This window comes from Podarcis tiliguerta, assembly GCF_965153285.1.
Source record: "Podarcis tiliguerta genome assembly, chromosome: Z".
NCBI lineage: Eukaryota > Metazoa > Chordata > Lepidosauria > Squamata > Lacertidae > Podarcis > Podarcis tiliguerta.
In genome coordinates, this window is record NC_139553.1 from 20,509,361 (window position 1) to 20,528,379 (window position 19,019).

A 19,019-nucleotide genomic window follows, 5' to 3' on the forward strand; every position below is an offset into this window, starting at 1 on the left:
ACTCCCTCCTCTGGCAATCTGCACAGAATTTTGCTCAACGGTTGCCATTAATTTGACTTTAATTAATTTTTATAATGGAATGTTTTTAGAATGTTTGATTATTTGATTGTTTGATTATTTAATTGTTGTTAGCCGCCCTGAGCCCGGCTTCAGCTGGGGAGGGCGGGATATAAATAAAATTTATTATTATTATATTATTATACATTGCTTCCACCGGCGACTAGCTTGGGGTCATTTCCTTGTGCTATGAAGATCCTAATTATAATTGATGGGATTTCAATGGGGCTCATGCAAAATGCCAACGTTTAAAGCCCTAAATGGCCCCAGCCCTCTATACCCGAAGAAGTGCTTCTACCCCCGTCATTCAGCCCAGACACTGACGTCTAGCTCCAATAGTTTTCTGGTGGTTCCCTGATCGCGAGAAGTGAGGTTACAGGGAACCAGGCAGAGGGCCGTCTCAGTAGTCGCAGCTGCCCTGTGGACTGCTCTCCCATCAGATGTCAAGGAGATACAACCTTTAGAAGACATCTGAAGGCATCCTTGTATAGTGAAGTTTTTAATGTTTTATTACATTTCTGTATATGCTGGAAGCTGCCCAGAGGGGCTGGGGCAACTCAATCAGATGGGCGGGATACAAATAATAAAATTCTTCTTCTTCTTACTTCTCCATGGGCCAGCTCTATTGATCTCTCTCCTTCTGCTTCTCTTATTGGCACCCACAGTCTTCCCTTTGGAGATGGTCTCAGTCACCTTCGTTTCCTCCTCTAATGTGAGGCTGCTTCTGGCTTCTAGAAATGTTGGATTTGTATGGCTATATGGAATAAAACTGCCCTACTGTGCTGGGGTGGGGGCTCTTATGGCTTCTCCTGAAGCAACACAGCCTCCTGAACCACTGTTAGCCTTTCAGCAGGGAAACTGAAACAGAGGCCTGTAGGTGTGAATGTGGCTGCCCCCATCTAGATGGAAAGACTGCCTTGAGAACAGCGTGTCATTTTAGCCCTTTGGATCAGGCCATTTTCCTCCCACCTCACATAACAGTCACCCTCCAACCATTATGCTGACGCAGTGATGGGCATTTTCTTTCATCCCGAATGCCAGAAGAAGCCTTTTTTCCTTCTGTGTCTGTTTCGAATGACCTCTCCCACAAGTCAGAAATGTAGAACGAACCAGAGAATGATGCACTGCAGACTTGTGAGGAGTTTCATTAAAGGTCCCAAGTGTGGATTGAGAGAGGAAGGTCATAGAATTATAGCGTTGGAAGGGACACCACAGCTCATCTAGCCCAATCCCTTACAATGCAGGAATCACAGCTAAATAATATCGGACTAAAGATATCCAGATTTAGTTGGGACACTTGCTTATGGTGAAGTCCTCTTCAGCCCCACCAGATGATCTTCTAAGGAAGCCTGCAAGAGGATCGAGCCTCATAGTGCCAAGCAGGTTAAATCTGAAACAAGGACTGCAGCTGTCATTGAGCCTAAGCTGATGCAGCATACTTGTAGAGCGCCACCCCCCACCTGCCGCCTTACCTGGTCTTTGCCGGCAGTGCTTCTGTTGCCACCAGTGGAACTTTGTTCAACAGGGCAGGGCTGGCAGGTGGCACCAGGTGCCCTATGATGGTTGCTGCTCTGAATTCTACTTTGGTCCAAGAGTAATACCCTAGTCCAGTTATGCATTATTCCTAGTAAGTACGTCATGGAAATAATTCCATTTCCACCACCACACCAACTTGATTCCTGATTGCCTTCCTGTGCTCTTGAGAAAATGTGCCTTATCATTAGTACTGTGACTGGTTCAATAAAGTACAGTAAAGCTCAAATTGCAGAAATTGTGCTGTTCCTCACCCTGTGGCAGCTGCAATCATTTTAACTGTTCTGTTGGTTCTAAGGGCCAATCTACACTGGAGATTAAAAAGCCATGGTTTGGCATGTTCAGCTATAAGTAGTAGGCTTTAGATCAGCGGTTCCCAAAGTGGGTGGTAAAGGAGCGGTAGGATTAAGCTAATCAGTTTTGTTGAATTAAATAAAGTCAATATTTTCAACTGGATTGTGAATGAATGTGCAATTTATTGTTACTTGATTTGAATTTTATTCTGTTGTTATTTTCCTTAGTGGGTGGTGCATTCTGAATAACAGCGTCTGAATGCCACTCACTACTAACAATCAAAGGATTAGTAAATTTAGATCAAATTGTCTGATACCAGGGGCAGTGCAAAAGAAAATGCTGTCTCTCAAGCACCATGATGGTTACCACTGCTACAACCTTATTTGACAGGACTATGAGGACAAACCGAAGCAACCCTATGTTGCCCTTTTAGAGGAAGGGTGAGATAAAAATGGAGCAGTTTTTGTTATTGCATGTGTGTGAACCTGAAGATAATGGAAATTCCCCAACTGTGAGGCAGGAGCCCAACTTTTGGATATTGTATGACTAATGTCTATTTTGAGACTTGGCTTACTTAATTAGCACCTCAGAGATAGGCCAAGTTCCAGTCAGTCTCTGCTTTGGAATTCCATTCTTCACTATGAATGAAACAATTACATGGCATTTGAATTTTACTGAAGGCAATCAAAGGTCAGGGATGTAAAATGACCTGGAGGGGAAAAGTCCAATCTAGGTTTTGAGGTATTTTCTTTTCTTTTTAGGAGAGTGGTTTGCTTTCACCTTGGGCAGCTAGGTGCAATGTTTTCTTTAGAGTGATTGCTGTTTGTTTTCTTGAGGGTTGTTTTTGTTTTTTGCCGGGGGGGGGGGGGTAACTATCCCTCTCAAGTGAGAAGGTAGCTTTGACCCTCCCAACTTGGTATCACAGAATTCCTGATTTCTCAAGATGGTCCCTATGGTCCTTTCAGTCAGGCCTAGCAAGAATTAAGGGAACACACTAATACGGTGGGATGGGAAGGTTTTTTATATTGATGTGTCTTGTGCTAAAATGGGGAGTATGTGAAAGCAATGCTGTAGCAAATAGCTCACACAAATGTGCATTCATTCATTTATTCATTTATTTTTATTACCCCGCTTTCTTTTGGAACCCAGAGTGGCACACATGAAGATGGTCTCCCATCCAGGCACTGACCAGACCCAAAACCTGCTTAGCTTTAGCAAAGTGGTGGCCCCATGTGCCTTGAACATGTGCTGCCAAGAACTTGTGTGGGTGTGTCTGAGTGATTGTATCACCAGCTCCAAGACCAATTAATCTATAACTAAAACTGTGTCTGTGTAAAATGCCTTTTAGTGTGGAAACAGTCGTTCTTCTGGAAATACTATTTTTGAAATCTGCCCTACCAATAGGATCTGAAGGTCATACTTGGCAGTGTAAGGGTAGTTTAAGAAATGCAGGTCACCCCTGGTCCTCTTGAAAATTGTGGTATGTAGAACATTCTGGGCTACTCAAGGCAATAACCAGTGATATTAATGAGAGGTGATGCTAGATTTTCCATTTTCACTTTGCCAGGTGATCCTGGAAAAAATGGGCCGGCATGCCAAGACGACACTCCTTAGCTTTTCTCCAGCCATAATTTATTTTAATTATTTCTTAGCTGTTCTTCAAAATAAAATCTTCCCACAGCGACTCGCAACACTTAAAAAGCGATTTTAAAACTATATAAAATATAATGCTGTGCCCTCACCACAGCAGTGGTTCACTACGAAGCTTCTGTGTAATCATAGCTGGGTGTTCCAAAACAGAACTAGCAAACGGACACCACTTCACATCACCCAAATAAATGTTTTTAAAGCCTGCCTTGCACTGCCACAGCAAGGGGAGTGGTGAGGGCGCTGTGTGGGTGATGCACCTCAGAAGAGAGAGGGGAGCCTGTACAGTGTAATGGCTAAGAATGCTTGGCTAGGACATGGGAGACCAGGGTTCGAATCCCCACTTCACCATGAAGCTCACTGGGTAACCTTGGGCCAGTCATTTGCTCTCAGATTAACTCACCTCACAGGGTTTTTGTGAGGCTAAAATGGAGGGGGAGAAGTGTGTGTGCACCCCCTTGTGCTCCTTGGAGGAAAGGTGGGATATAAATGCAATAGATAATAATAACTAAATAAACTCAAGCATAGCCTATGAGAGTTACAACGGCTACCAGATCTTTGCTGCTACTACTGTGTGTTGCTTTGGGCCGTCCTGTTTCTCTTATAATGGTTTGCCCCTGAAAATTATGTTCATACCAATCTGTCAGCGGGTAGGGACTGGCTTTCGTTTTAAAATTCCTTTACCCATCTCCTAATTGTTCCAAATTTTAATCCAAATGTAAAAAGTACTCACGGTACAGTTCTTAAGTGATTTTAGCGTTGGAAGAATTGACCGCTAATGCCTCACAGTCTCGCAGCTTTGTACCATCAAAGAAAGCGTTCTATCCTTGCGTTGCAGCTCTGACCCCCTCGCTCTCAGAGCTTGCCAGGGAGGGGGGAGCCCGCTTTTGACACCTGCCACTTTTGACGCTACCCCTTATTTTACAGCAGGGAAGATGACTGTCATATCCTGCAGTGCTGTTTGCAAGTCTTTATTTGTAATATATTCATATCCCGCCTTTCCTCCAGAGAGCTAAAAGTGGCATGCATACTTCTCCTCCTTCCCATTTTATCTTCACAGCAACCTTGTGAGGTAGACTAGACTGAGAGAGGCAGCTTCACAACCAGGAAGCTTCATGACCAAGTGGGGATTTGAACCCTGGTTCCTCCCAGGTCCTAGTCCTCATTTTATCCCTACAACAACCCTGTGAGGTAGGTTAGGCTGAGAGGCAGTGACTTGTGACCACGGGTCACTTCATGGCTAAGTGGGAATTTGAACCCTAATCATCCACAGGTCATAGCCCAGCAGTCTTAATGACTGCACCAAAGTGGCTTAAATAAGCAAGCTTTTTATCAGACAGGAACCCACAAAATTATCTTAAGCAGAAGAAAGTGGCCGGTTATATGAGCCTGCACAGCTGAGGGAAAGATTCCGGTGTCTCTTTAGCCAAAATGTGTCCCAAAATAAACCAGCAAGCTTTTGAGTCCACCAGAACTCTTCCTTCAGGTGGGATGCTAATCAAGGGTGTGAGAAAAGAAAACTGCCTTGGTTCTGCAGCTATAATGCATACGTTGGTAAAAAAATGCATTTCTCTTTAGTTGTGATTCCTGCACTGCAAGGGGGTTGGACTAGATGAGCCATGGGGTCCCTTTAAATTCTGTGGGGGTTGTCATGAAGAACAGTTACACTTCAGAATTCACTACGCCATTGTAGCGATCACTATCCATGTGAAAGGTGGTTTTGAGGAACTAGTTTGACAGGTCCATACAAGTTCTGCCTGCTCCTCTCCCACACTCCTATAAATCAGGCGTGCCAATCCCTCAAACGTATGAGAGGGCTGAATTCCCTATTTTGATTCTGTCCCACCTCTTCCTTCAAGAAACTCAAGGTGGCATAGATGGTCCCCCCCCCCACTTACTCCCCACAACAAGGCTGTGAGGTAGGCCCAGAGTCATCCATTTGCCTTGGGAAAAAGGCTGTGTAATCTGTGTGGGCTGTTGAGACGGGGTGCAGTTAGGGAGGCTTATTTTGTTGCTCTGAGCCAGTGTATGATACCCGCCCCGCCCCCCAAAAAACATGGGGCAGCGGGGCTACCTCACAGGGTTGTTTGTGAGGATAAAATGGGGAGAAAGACAACCATGTACACCACCTTGAGTTCCTTGGAGGAAATAAGTAGGGCTAGAAATGTAATTAGTAAGTAAAAGTCTTGGTACAAGAACAGCTAAAAAAACTAGACCATATTGGATAGTGTAAAATATAACAGAAGGTGTCCTCCCCGCCCCCGCCCCCCGAGGTTTGCTTCTTACAAGAGGATTTTAGGGCCTCATAACACCATCAGTTGAAAAACAGGCCCTAGACATTCAAGCTGATGAAGCAGCTGCATTTTTCTTGGTTTTCTTGCAGTCCTATGAATTCTTGGCCTCAATGCTGTTAGATCTAATGTGCCTTACTCCTAAGAAGAAAACAGGCTGTTAGCATCTATAAACACACCATAACTTGAATGATTATGTGTGCCTTTCTTAATGCAGTTAGAGTTTTGTGCTTTAAGACAGCAGCATTTTATAAGTCTTTCGTGTCTTTTCCCTCGTCCCCCCGATATTTGTCTGTCAGACTTTGAAGAACTGGCATCACTGGATCAAGTTCATAAGTTTTGTTGAATCAGTTAAACTAAACAGTTTAAATTGGATTTTAAATAAATGTGCAATTCATTGTTACTATTTTGAATTGTATTGTTAATGGTTTGTGCAAGCCGCTATTCTGAATAATGTTTCTTACAGGGTAGGGGGCGCTGGGGATGAGCTTATGGAATGGGGAGGGGGGAATGGGCAATAGTGTTTCTGGAGCGTGGGGGGAAGCAAAAGTTAAAATATTTGTTTTTGCTTTTAAAATCTTCACCACTGGATCTTAATGTGGTGTTTCACTGGTAAGCACTTTCTTTCTTTCCTTTGTTGAACTGTCCCCTGTTTTAATGCCACTGGGTGTTCCTGGAGATATGTAACACCTTTCCTAGGCCACATTTGAGCTCAAATACAACCACCTGTAACTTTTGCTTAAAAAGTACCTTTCTCTTTGGTTTTCCCAAACAGGTTGTGAAAACAATAGGTCTGAGAGAGGTTTGGTTTTTTGGACTCCAGTACCAGGATACCAAGGGCTTCTCTACATGGCTGAAACTCAACAAAAAGGTAATTACTGATGTGGGCATATGTCATCCTTTGTTTTATTGTCTGCATTTTAATAGATTTCTTTTTTATATTGTTTTAATTATATTAGAGCTTAATGACTTTTTAAACTGTCGTTATCTATCTATCTATCATCTATGTAGCTAAGCTTTCTGTATTTGATCTGAGTCATTTTAATTCGTGTTAGCTGCCTTGAATCCCAGTCAGAGGAAAGGGAAGATATAAATAAATATAATTATAGACATACCTGTTTGCTTGCTGCCTCACCCACAAAAAGACAGGGTCCCACTTTTTTGAGAAGCAGCAGTTTCTTTATTTTTCTTTTTTTAGTGTTTCTCCAGAGCAGTAGGAGAAACCCCAGCAAAAAAAATTTTTTTAAAAAAAAAATCAGGTTGCACCTTAACAGGAGTTGCAGTCTCGGGATAAATAGGTACTCCTGAACTCTGCCTTTATTAGGAAGAAAAGGTCTGGGTATGTTCTATTTGTAAAAAACATGTTTTTGATGATTTTCAGTTACAAGTGAATTACTGTATTTTTCGCCCTATAGGATGCACCTTTCCCCCTCCAAAAATGAAGGGAAAATGTGTGTGCGTCCTATGGGGCGAATGCAGGCTTTCGCTGAAACCTGGAGAGCGCTCTCCAGGCTTCAGGAAGCTATCCGCAAGCCTTGGGAGCCCGCGGGACTTCCCGCCGGGCTCCCACGGATTGCGGAGAGCTGCCTGCACCCCGAAGCCCGGGCGTGCTGAGCAGTCGCGCCCGGGCTTCGGGTAGCTCTGCGCAAGCCGCGGGAGCCCTCCCACGGCTTGCGCAGAGCTGCCTCTTGTCCCGAAGCCCAGGCACGCTGAGCAGTCGTGCCCAGGCTTCAGGTAGCTCTCTGCAAGCCGCGGGAGCCCTCCCACGGCTTGTGGAGAGCAGCCTGTTCTGGGGGCTGGGGTCAGGGGAAGCTAGAGCTTCCCCCGCCCCAGCCCTGTGCCTGGGGGAAAAATATATATTTTTTCTTTATTTCCCCCCAAAAAAACTAGGTGCGCCCTGTAGGCTGGTGCGCCCTATGGGGCGAAAAATACGGTAGATATAAAAAAGGAGAAAAGAAAAAGCAATATCTACAATAACAACAGCTGTACAGAGCCATCACAAAAGTGGTCGTTCATTGAATGTACAATAGTTGAATGAAAGTGTCATTCTACAAATGTTCTCATAGGGAACAGTATCGCCCCCATGGGGAGGTAGGGTTATCTAGGGGGCACTGGTGTTGATGATCTAAGACTCCTGCTAAGTAACTTTAATTCAGACATTTGGGAAACTGTTATCACCCAATGCATTAAGAATTTGCTGAACAGTTAAGTAGTTACTAAATCTGGTGTCTAAGACTATTGCTAACTTACTACCAGACTCTGAAAACTAGTGTTGCCGGATCAAGTTAATCAATTTTGTTGAATTAATTAAACTAAACAGTTTTGATGGATTCTGATTAATGTGCAGTGAATCATTACTGTTTTGAAACGTGCTACTGTCTTATTTAAACCACTATTCTGAATAACACTTTTTATGAGGTGGGCACTGGGCTTGAGTCTATGGCCCGTGTGTATATGTGTGGCCTGAAAAGGTTTGGGAACCACTGATCTAGACTTTGTTACCAATTCGCTGCAGGTAACAGCACAGGATGTCCGCAAAGAGAGCCCGCTTCTTTTCAAATTCCGTGCCAAATTCTACCCAGAGGATGTGGCAGAGGAGCTGATCCAGGACATAACCCAGCGCCTGTTCTTCCTCCAAGTGAAGGAGGGCATCCTGAACGATGACATCTACTGTCCCCCAGAAACTGCCGTCCTGCTGGCTTCCTATGCTGTCCAGTCCAAATATGGTGACTTCAACAAGGAGGTGCACAACCCTGGTTACCTTACTGGCGACAAGCTGCTTCCTCTAAGGTAGGTCAGATTTGACACATGCTTCTAGCCTTATGGGAAGTGGACTACTTCCTGGTGACTTTCACCATTCATATTCTTCCAGTGGATCTAAATGGCAGTAAAAAAAGGTGCAGTCTGTTAACTTCCATAACTGACTGGTGATCTCAGTGTAAAGACAATCAGCTGCTAGCCTAAGAGTGACTCAGTCCTGTCTGCTCCCCACAAGATGTTCGTAAGTTGCTCCAGCTGGGGATAGACCTATCTGTCTATCTCTGGTCTATGCCTCATTCATGTTGTTACACATAATTGCCTTCTGTAGTCACATTTCTATTTGTGTGGAAACAGAAAATGCTCATTTAAATGAAGGAGAGGGCTACAGATGGCTGTTAGCCACATTTTTTATGCTCTTCCTCCAGTTCTAGGCAGCAATGCTTCTGAATACCAGGTGCTAGAAACCACAGGAGGGGAGGGTGTGGTACTTGTGCTTAGGTCCTGCTTTCCCTTGGGGGCATCTGGTTGGCCACTGGACTATAGTCTTTGGCCTGATCCAGCAGGCTCCTCTTAAGTTCTTAAATCCAGGGGGGCATAAGAAGAGTCCTGCTGGATCAATCCAAAGGCCCATTTCAGCCAGTGTACTGTTTACCTGGCGTGCTCTGGTCCATGGGGTCACGAAGAGTCGGACACGACTGAACGACTAAACAACAACAACTGTTTACCACAGTCACCAGATGTTGCTAGGAAGCACACAAGCAAGACACAACAGCAACTTCTTCTGCTCATGTTCCTTAACAACATATTCAGAGGCACACCACCTCCTACAATGGAGGCAAACACTAGTGTACTAGCTGGGCCTTTCTCAGTCATTGCTAAGAGTTCCCCACTCTCACCTCTCTGCCCTAGAGTCTGGGTTTCTCTAATTTGTGCTGCAGTGTGGCAGAGCTAAGGAAAATCAGGGGTCTTGTATTTCCTGCTTGGGTAGAATTCTCTTCCCAAGCCTTGCTGGCAAAAAACAAGAGAGACTGGGAAATATAGAAGCAGCAGAAAAAGATAGCTTAGCGCCTTCTCATCCAGACTCCAAAGCTTCCTGCAAGGTTGAACAAATACTTCCTCTCCATCCAATCAGGCATGGGAGGTTCAGGAGAAGGACTCACCTTGCTTGCTCACAAAATTGCCTGTCAGCACTGACTTCGGACTCCCATGGAATAGTAGCACCGTGGGGTTGCCACATTCAAGCACAACAGCCACACTCTCCTCTCCTGTGGTTTCCAGCAGCCGGGATTCAGAAGCATCACTGCCTCCAACTGTGAAGGCAGAGCATAGCTATCATGGCTAGTAGCCCTCAATAATCTTATTCCTATCCATTAATTTGCCCAGTCTTCTTTTAAAGCCATCTAGATTGGTGATCATTACTGCCTCCTGTGGGAGTGTGTTCCATAATTTCTCTGTACTGCTTGAAGAGAAGCCCTTTCTTTTACCTGTACTGCATCTTCCAACATTCATCTTCCTTGGATGTCTGTGAGTTTTCTCTCCACTTTCTCCATGTCATGCATACTTTTATAAACATGTGTCAGGTCGCCTCTTACTTGCCTTTTCTCTGAACTGTCCCAGACATTGCAACATTTCTTCAAAGGGGAGTCACTCCATCCCCTTGATCATTTTAGTTGCCCTATTCTGAGCCCTTTCCTACTCTGCATTATCCTTTTTGAGATGAGGTGACCAAAAGTGTACATGTACACAATATTCCAAATGTGGGGCTCTCAGATGATTGACAGATGACCAGGCCCCACCGACATGTGCAATTTGGCTCTTATCTCCTAGGGGAGATAAGGATCTGGCTAACTGCCTGCATCCGGTTCCCCACCTTTGTATTAGGTAGAAGCACCAGAGAAAAACTCTCAGACCACTGATTGCGCTTAGGGGACTACATTTTCCTTTGTACAGACAGATGAGGTTTGAAAAATAAATTCCCCACAAGCTTCCTTTGCCACAGTTTTACATGTATGGAAGCTGCTTATCTCCTGATGTGCTTTGCTGTTCTTTGCTTCCTAGGGTTTTGGAGCAGCACAAACTTAACAAGGATCAGTGGGAGGAAAGGATCCAGGTGTGGCATGAAGAACATCGAGGAATGCTCAGGTAAGGCTGAAATTATAGCAATAATTGGTTTGTGTTGTATAAGAGCATCTTTTGTTCATAATATAGCTTCATCTTTAAATATTCAAAGTGTGTCACAGAAGTCAATGCAGTAATGAATGAATTTTATTATTTCAGTCACAGACCAGTTCCAGCCCACATACAATATCAAGGAAGTCATAAAACACAATAGGGATACATTTGAATTTGCAATTAGGGACGATACAGGGACAATGCAGGGATATTAACAGGGACAATACAGATATAACAGGGACAATACAGATATAGCAACAGTTAAAAAAAATAAAATTAAAACTTAGTCACTAACATATAACCTAAAATTATCATTTAAGGCCTTAATCATTATGATAGCACAGCTTGTTCCCTAAGCTTTATGGCAATCACACAGAATTTGGCTACCCTTAACGTGATCTCAGGATCCTTGTCATCTACCAGGGATTTTAGACATTGAAGTTCGGATTCATTTGAAGATTTTTGCATAGCAGGGGTAATAAATACCGAGTGTATATCCCTGTAGAAACTGCAGCGTAACAAGGCATGAGAGACAGTTTCTACCTCCATCAAGCCGCAGGGGCAGACTCATTCCGCGTATGGTTTACCCTTGAATCTGCCCTCCCATAAGGCATATGGCAGCACGTTGAATCTAGCAAGGGTAAATTACTGTCTGTATTTAAGTATTTGTAATTTTGATAAATAATTGGCTGGGGTAAATCCTCTCCCATTATCTTTTATTGCTGGGTGTTTATTCATCCTGCTCACGTGGCATTGCAGTTCCACATCCCAAATTCGTTGGCGGATTATTGCTCTAGCTTTCTCATAACCTACAACTATCAGGGTCTGTGGGGAAAACCCCAAGCCTCTTAGCTTTTCATGCAGTGTAGCTAGCTTTCCATTTGGATTGGTAGGAATCTAGTAGGGTTAAGGGTGCCAACCCAACAGGGAAAAAGATAAGTTTTAACCAATAATGGATCTTCATATCCATATCCGAGCGCTAACAGGGATTTGCCAGACCTCCAGGCGGACAGCTATGTTTAGACACACAAGAAGGGATCCCTAACAGGCAGTGATAGAACTTAGTTTGGAATGATTCTAAGGGAGCAAGGTTTAGGAAGCTGCAGATCTGAGAGCCATATGTCAGTTGTGTTAATATTTTTGCAGCAAAGACCTGGGAGGCTGCCGGAATATATTGGCCCCCTTTTCCATAGAAAAACCTTATAATAGCTTTGGTAGATCTTTGGGCATTGCAATAGTATTAATGCAGTAATGATTTGACAAAGAATTGCTAACCAGTAGCTCTCCCTTTGTAATTGATGGATTACAAAATCCATCACTTGTAACCCTTGAGACTGTGTTGAGTGGGACCGGGTGGGGCGTGACAACCTCTGGAAGGGATGCTGTCAATATAGGCAACTTGCTACCTCTTCGTAGTTTAAAAATATACTTTGAGGCTTGGTTGGAAAAACCCATCATTGTATTTACAAGAGGTCAGAAGTGTTGTGTTTTGAACTACTTTTAAACTCTGCCGAGCTTTGCGAAAATTGTATTAAAAATCCATTCTCTTGTGTACTTTTAGAGAAGATGCCATCTTGGAATATCTGAAAATTGCACAAGATCTGGAGATGTATGGTGTGAACTACTTCAGTATTAAGAACAAGAAGGGCTCAGAACTTTGGTTGGGAGTCGATGCCCTTGGACTCAACATTTATGAGCACAATGACAGGTAACAAGACTGTCCTTCAAACTTGCATGGGGACTGGGAGGGGAGAGGGCCATCTGTTGCATCAGGCAAAGGTGCATCTAAGTCCAGCAACCTTCTTCTAGCATTTGCCAGCTGGCTACCAAGATGTTTTCAGGAGGCTCACAGAAAACCATCACAGCAGCAGTTCTTTCATGTCAGTCCCCACCTTGTGCAGTTCATATCCTCTTTGTCTATGACAGCTAAAAGCTTTTGCTAGATCCATCATAGGGGACTAAATGCAAAGCCTTAACTTCCTAGGGAGAGTCTTTATTTAGTGGGAGAGATAATGCGGTGTAATATTTATATCCCAATCTTATGGGTAGGTGTTTATTTTCCAGAAATTTTATTTGGGATTGGAACCTGAGATTGGGTATAGGAAGGCTTGAATCCCAAGCACCATCCATTCTAGATAGCGTGACATGGGGCCATATTGTGTTTATTTACTGTGTTTATTTAGAGCATTTGTACCCCACTCGTCAGCCAAAATGCCTCTGAGAATGGCTTACATGCCATTGATTAAAACAAAGCAGTCATCTCTCACAGATTTACAATCTTTTTTTTTTAATGGCACACAAGGAAAAGGGGATAGGGAGGAAAGAGAGCAGGGTGGAAACCTCCCATACCAGTTCTCAAGCAATTGTTCCTATAATGACCAGCCTACATAGTTCAGTGGTAGGAGGAGGTGCTTGTTGGAACTGGGCTTATCTCCCACTGAAGCAGCCTGAGGGAATGGCTGCACCATTGAGGGGAGAGGAGGCCTGATGGGGCTCATCTGCGACAGCAGAGTTGGTGATGAGAGTTGTAGTCCAGCAACATCTGGACTTTCTTGAGCCTGAGAGATGCTCTGTGATTATGTCTTGCTTTCATACTCCCAATTTAATTGATCCTTTGAATTTAAGGAAGTATTTTTATCAGGTTACATAGGGCAACTGATCCCAGAAAGAAGTGGGAGTTTATTTTCTGTAGTAGTTTACATGCTTGAGTCTTCCTGTGGTGCCCAGTGTGATCCACATCTGGACTGGTGCTTCTTTGGTAATTACTGATCTATGTACTCCTGATCTCATGTGCCCTATATATTTCCTCTGGGCACTGATTTTAATTAACAAAGTATTAACAAAGCAGGTAACTGCAGGGACCTCCAAACCTTGTGGACCAAACTGGTGCAAGCTTCTGTTGGGTGTCCCCTTTCTGCAATGTAACGCAAAATGCACTGTGTAAAGAGGCTAGTAGCACATCTACCAAAGCATCCAGTCATTGGATTAATAATATTGTGTGTACAGTGGTACCTCGGGTTAAGAACTTAATTCATTCTGGAGGTCTGTTCTTAACCTGAAACTGTTCTTAACCTGAAGCACCACTTTAGCTAATAGGGCTTCCTGCTGCCGCTGTGCCACCGGCGTGTGATTTCTGTTCTCATCCTGAAGCAAAGTTCTTAACCCTTGGTAATATTTCTGGGTTAGCAGAGTCTGTAACCTGAAGCGTATGTAACCTGAAGCGTATGTAACCTGAGGTACCACTGTATAGGCACCAGTTCCTCAGTAGGTGTCTTCATATAAGATGGAAATCACATGGAATGGGTCTGCACTCACCTAATAGCCTGAGTTGCATTTAAGATTGTGTATATTTTCTCCAGGCTTCAAATCCTGTATCCTTTTGAGGCCTGAGATTTAGTATGTTGCTTTGGGCAATTTGGACAAGCCACTGTCCAAGCCACTTACATTGCATTCTGTGCAAATCTTACATAAATTCAGTGTATCTGGTTTTGTAAATTCTGAGCAACATTACCTCTTTTGTCTCAGTGATGGAAAACCATTCGTGCCACATCAGTGTAGTCAGGTTGTTTAACTGCCAAAGTATTCCAATGGGCTCAGCTTTTGAAACATTAAATCCTTTATTTCATCTTTTTCAGGTTAACACCAAAAATCGGATTCCCTTGGAGTGAGATTAGAAACATTTCATTCAATGATAAGAAGTTTGTTATCAAGCCCATTGACAAGAAAGCCCCAGTAAGATTTCATTTGTAGTTTAAAATATTTTAGTTAATAATCTATTCAAATATTTAATTGAAAATCAGTAATTTGGGATTGTTCTCTTTTGCTCTATCTACATAACGAAAAAAGCCAGTTGGTTGTGATGGGAAATCCCCTGGTGACAGAATGAACATTTAGATTTTCATAAACAAGTGACTCCCAGTTTGTTTGTTTGTTTGTTTGTTTGTTTGTTTTACTGTGCTCAAACTGGCTGGGACTGGTAGTAGTTGCAGTCTAAAATGTGTGGAGCTCAGCAGATTGCAGAGGGCTGCAATAAACCTCACACAACTGGGTATACAGTTGGTTTGATGGGCACTCTTAAGGAACGAAGAGCTTTTCAAACAGTCATTTGTGTGAAGAGTTTTCCACTTGGTAGTTTAGTGATAGAACATAAAAGCCCATTGTGGTTAGTCAAGTGTCGTCTTCTTCCTAAGATGAGGTAAATTCATCGGGTGTTTGAAACAAAAGCTAGAGAGAAGTTGTACATTTGTTTTCATCTGCGGGGCTGAGTGAGCAGCGAACCCTCAAACTCTGTTCAATTCAATACCATTGAGATCTCTGGATTGCTCTTGCCTTTCTGGTAGCAGAAGTGCTTCAGGACTCTTTAGATTAACTGGTTCCTGGACGTCTGCTTTGTTTTTCTGGGTCAGCAATTGTGCCAAAAAAGGTCTTCCCTTCATTTTCATGAGAACAGTTTTCCTGCGGTGAGACAGCTCACTCTGGAAGAGGTGAACCTTGCTGTGTGTAAGTAACAGCAATATCGCTGCGAAGATGAATGGTTCCTGGCACTTGAATGCCTTGTCTGGATGCACGGAATTCTTCCAAAGCCTTTTTTCTTTATGGGGGTGTATGATTTGATTTGATTTAATGGGATCCCTTGGTTATAGCTTCAGCATATCCAGGGTTTGCATACAGAGCTACCTCCCCCTTTTCTTCAACAAGTAGCTGATTGGTAGAATTTGTTTGTTTTAAATAATTATTTATTACCATTACTAAGAACTCAAAAGTGCAGTTGCAGGATATTACCTCATACCATATGCAAAGCAAGCAAACAGTAGATAATAAGAGAAAGAAATAGCGAGAGGCACCATTAAAACAAAGACATCCGTATTTCCTAAGATGGTGTGACTGGTGAGTGTTGCACATACAAGTCCAAAGTATAGGAGATAAAGTCCTACCAGATGACATAAAAGCATTCTGAATTCTTTCCTGCCCTGGGAGCACACATTTTTGTGTTGTTGTTGTTTTTTGGGGGGGAGTAGCCAATGCCAAAATATTGAGGCTTTGGGACTGAAGTTCTGGGGTCTCTCTGCTGCAGAGTTGAACATGTACTCTCTATCAGATGGGGTGTCTGTTCTTCATGATTTTGTCTTAGTAAAAAAGAAAAATGAGGTGTTCAACACCTCTGGGTTGGGTTGGGGCATGTCTTTTGAAGACAGCTCAGAAGCGGGAGAAGCTCAGCTTTCCCATTCTAATTCTGCTGCACTGGCTGTTTGCTCCCAAACCCAGGTTAAAGTGCTTACTGGTGACTTTCAGATTCTAAGGCTATGTGTGTGTACAGTCACCGTTCTTTCTACCTGTGGTAGAAGCCCTGGTCTGCATCCCCTCTTTTTCAGAGGCAAGGGTTGTGCCTGGGATTTTCTGCCTGGGGCACCAATAGTGCAGAGGTGGGGGGACGGGACTTGATGGTGATTCCTGTTGATTAGCGAAAAGTTCACTTACTTCTGCTACTTCAATCTGATAACGTATTAATTGGTTGTGCTTTTCTTTTTCCAGTAATGGGATATTTTATTGTGTTAATGTTTGGTTTTTAGACAACACTCAAAGCTGGTTGTGTGCAACATTTCAACAGAAACACAATGTAGAGATGCTCCACTAATATTCGAGTGAGGTTTATTTAAAGGCCATCTTTCAGATTTAAATTCCTATCCAGATTTCCAGCTTCCTGACTCATTGAAGCTAAAGGTTGCTGAACAACCATTTAGCTCTTTTTTTCTCCTTTTGTCTTTTTGCATGGGGGAAATTGTCTAATTAATTGGATGCTATTTTGCATGTACTTGAGACATTAGCTACTACTGGAGAAGAAAGGGAAGTGACGCAGGTGTATCCATGATTCATTCTTTATTTTTCATCTTTCTTTCAAAGGACTTTGTATTCTATGCCCCACGGCTAAGGATTAACAAGCGTATTCTGGCTCTTTGCATGGGGAACCATGAGCTCTACATGCGTCGGCGTAAGCCAGACACAATTGAGGTGCAGCAGATGAAGGCTCAAGCCCGAGAGGAGAAGCATCAAAAACAGATGGAGAGGTGCGTTCAACTGAATGCAAACGCCTCTGAACAGAGTGCCAAATGCTGACATAACTGGTTCCCGAACGCTGGTGCACAGTGTCTTAGTCATGGCCATCTTCTGTAGGAAAAGTTGTGGCAAGATTGGAGTTTAGTGATTGGGGTGTGGCATGTGTTCTTTCCATAGGCAAATCCTGCAGCTGGAATATAGTAGAAGAGGCCTACGCCCCCTGGAAACCACAAGGAAGGGTGGAAGCGCTCAGATCCTGCTTGTGGGTTTCCTATTGGGGCTTCTGTGAGAACAGGATGCTGGACTAGATGGGTCCCCTTTAGTCTGATCCAGCAGTCTTTTCTTAGTTTCACATTGGTATGGAGAAACTGTGGCTCTCTGGATTCTGTTGGACTCTGACTCCCACTGCATGCAAAGTGTATGGTTTTTCTGTGTAATGGGTCTACCCCGTAACATATGTGAACAGCATTTCCCTGTAGCTGCAGGGAGAAGGATGTAACAGTGGGAGAAAGCTCCAGCTGATAGGTCAAATAGGCTCAGCATGGGTCACAATTCAGCTTAGAAGTCTGTTTTCCTCACACCACACTCGTTTGCCTTATAGGTGTGGGGCAAGTAGAGAGGAAGCTGCAAAGGAACATTTGGAAGCCTTAAAATGCTGTGGATTGTTCTTTAGCAAGCAGGCCTTGCTGTCAGTGTTCATCAGCTGATTGGCAGTCACAGCAGGCCCTGGTGGGATTGGCTGTGCTTTGGAGCTCCAAGTTGGGGATTCCATTGTGCAGCCAAATGGTGGTGCTTAACTCCTAGGCCCAAATATCTGTTTGCATTGGATGCAAAGGATGCTGCTCTGTCGGTGCAGCTCAAGCTACCTCTGCAAAGGAAGAATGTGGTGTTGTTGTGATATCGGGTGATTGACAGCTGGGTGGCCCTGCCCACTTGTAAAATAACCTGCAGGGGTGGGGGAAAGCTCAGGAACCAGCCCACTGGCTGGATCCTGCCCCACTCCTGTTCTGATGGAGGCTTATTTGTTTGCTTATTTTTTTAAATGTGCATATTGCTATATCACATATATCAAAGTGGTTTGCAGCAATAAAAATATAAAATTATACAACTAAAACCATGAAAAAGATTTTTTTAAAAAAACCATGACACCAATTAACCATTGTGGAAGGATGTATTCTTAATTTCCGGCATAGGCCTGGCAGTACAGAAAAGTTTTCGGCTAGTGTTTAAAAGTTGGCACAGAAGGCGCCCGCTTGAGCAAACGAGTGCAGCATCAGGATTAAAAGTTTAGAAAATTACTTTTCTTTTAATTTACGCTAAAAACAAAATATTGATTGCTGGTGACAGAAAAACTTCTGATGCAAGACGAGAAAGCCTCAACTAAGAGTTTTGTTGCACAAGAGAGAACTGGAAATCTGTCAGCCAGGTGGGGTTGAACCTTGTGTTATCCTTCACATTTCCTCCTTGCTTAGAGCCCTGCTGGAGAATGAGAAGAAGAAGAGGGAGCTGGCAGAGAAGGAGAAGGAAAAGATTGAACGCGAGAAGGAGGAGCTGATGGAACGGCTCAGGCAGATTGAAGAGCAGACAAAGAAAGCTCAGCTAGGTAGGGGAAGCTTCTGGTGCCCACCTTGCAGGTGGTGGGAAGGGGAGCTTGGTGCTGATTTACAGAGTTGGTGGGCAAGCTGTAGACCTATCTCTCTTTCTCTCTTTAGAACTGGAAGAGCAGACCCGCAAGGCACTAGAGTTGGAGCAAGAAAGGAAGCGAGCTCAGGAAGAAGCAGAGAAGCTGGCGAAGGAGCGTCAGGAAGCTGAAGAGGCAAAAGAAGCCTTGCTGAAGGCCTCCAATGACCAGAAGAAGACCCAGGAGCAGCTGGTAGGCTGGCTCTCCAAAAGCGTCGCCTGCGTTGGCCACTGCGAGAACAGGATGCTGGATGGGGAGGGCTTAGTGGTCTGATCTAGCAGCCAGACCCTTCTGGGGTTCTTAGGAAGTCATTGTATTTATGTAATTATATAGAATTGTAGAGTTGGAAAGGGACCCAAAGGGGTAATCTAGTTCAACCCCCAGCAATAGCAGCTAAGTTATTTTATTTCCTAAAGTTTATATACCACATTGACTGTAAAAAAAAAAAAAGCAAACCCAAAGCGGTTTGCAAAAAGAAAATGATAAAGTTATCAGTGAAACCAATTACTTAAAACATTTTTTAAAAATTA

At 43.6% G+C, this 19,019-nt stretch overlaps 1 protein-coding gene across 1 annotated transcript in view; it reads left to right on the plus strand.

Annotated features, from left to right (window-relative positions):
- MSN (moesin) overlaps positions 1-19,019 on the plus strand; it is a 77,494-nt gene that overhangs the window by 50,767 nt on the left and 7,708 nt on the right. The window contains exons 3-10 of the mRNA XM_083423752.1: positions 6,598-6,693; positions 8,338-8,612; positions 10,641-10,724; positions 12,316-12,462; positions 14,390-14,486; positions 16,656-16,819; positions 18,281-18,411; positions 18,521-18,681. Of these exons, the coding sequence (XP_083279878.1) occupies positions 6,598-6,693; positions 8,338-8,612; positions 10,641-10,724; positions 12,316-12,462; positions 14,390-14,486; positions 16,656-16,819; positions 18,281-18,411; positions 18,521-18,681 (1,155 nt within the window). The remainder of the gene's footprint in view (positions 1-6,597; positions 6,694-8,337; positions 8,613-10,640; positions 10,725-12,315; positions 12,463-14,389; positions 14,487-16,655; positions 16,820-18,280; positions 18,412-18,520; positions 18,682-19,019) is intronic.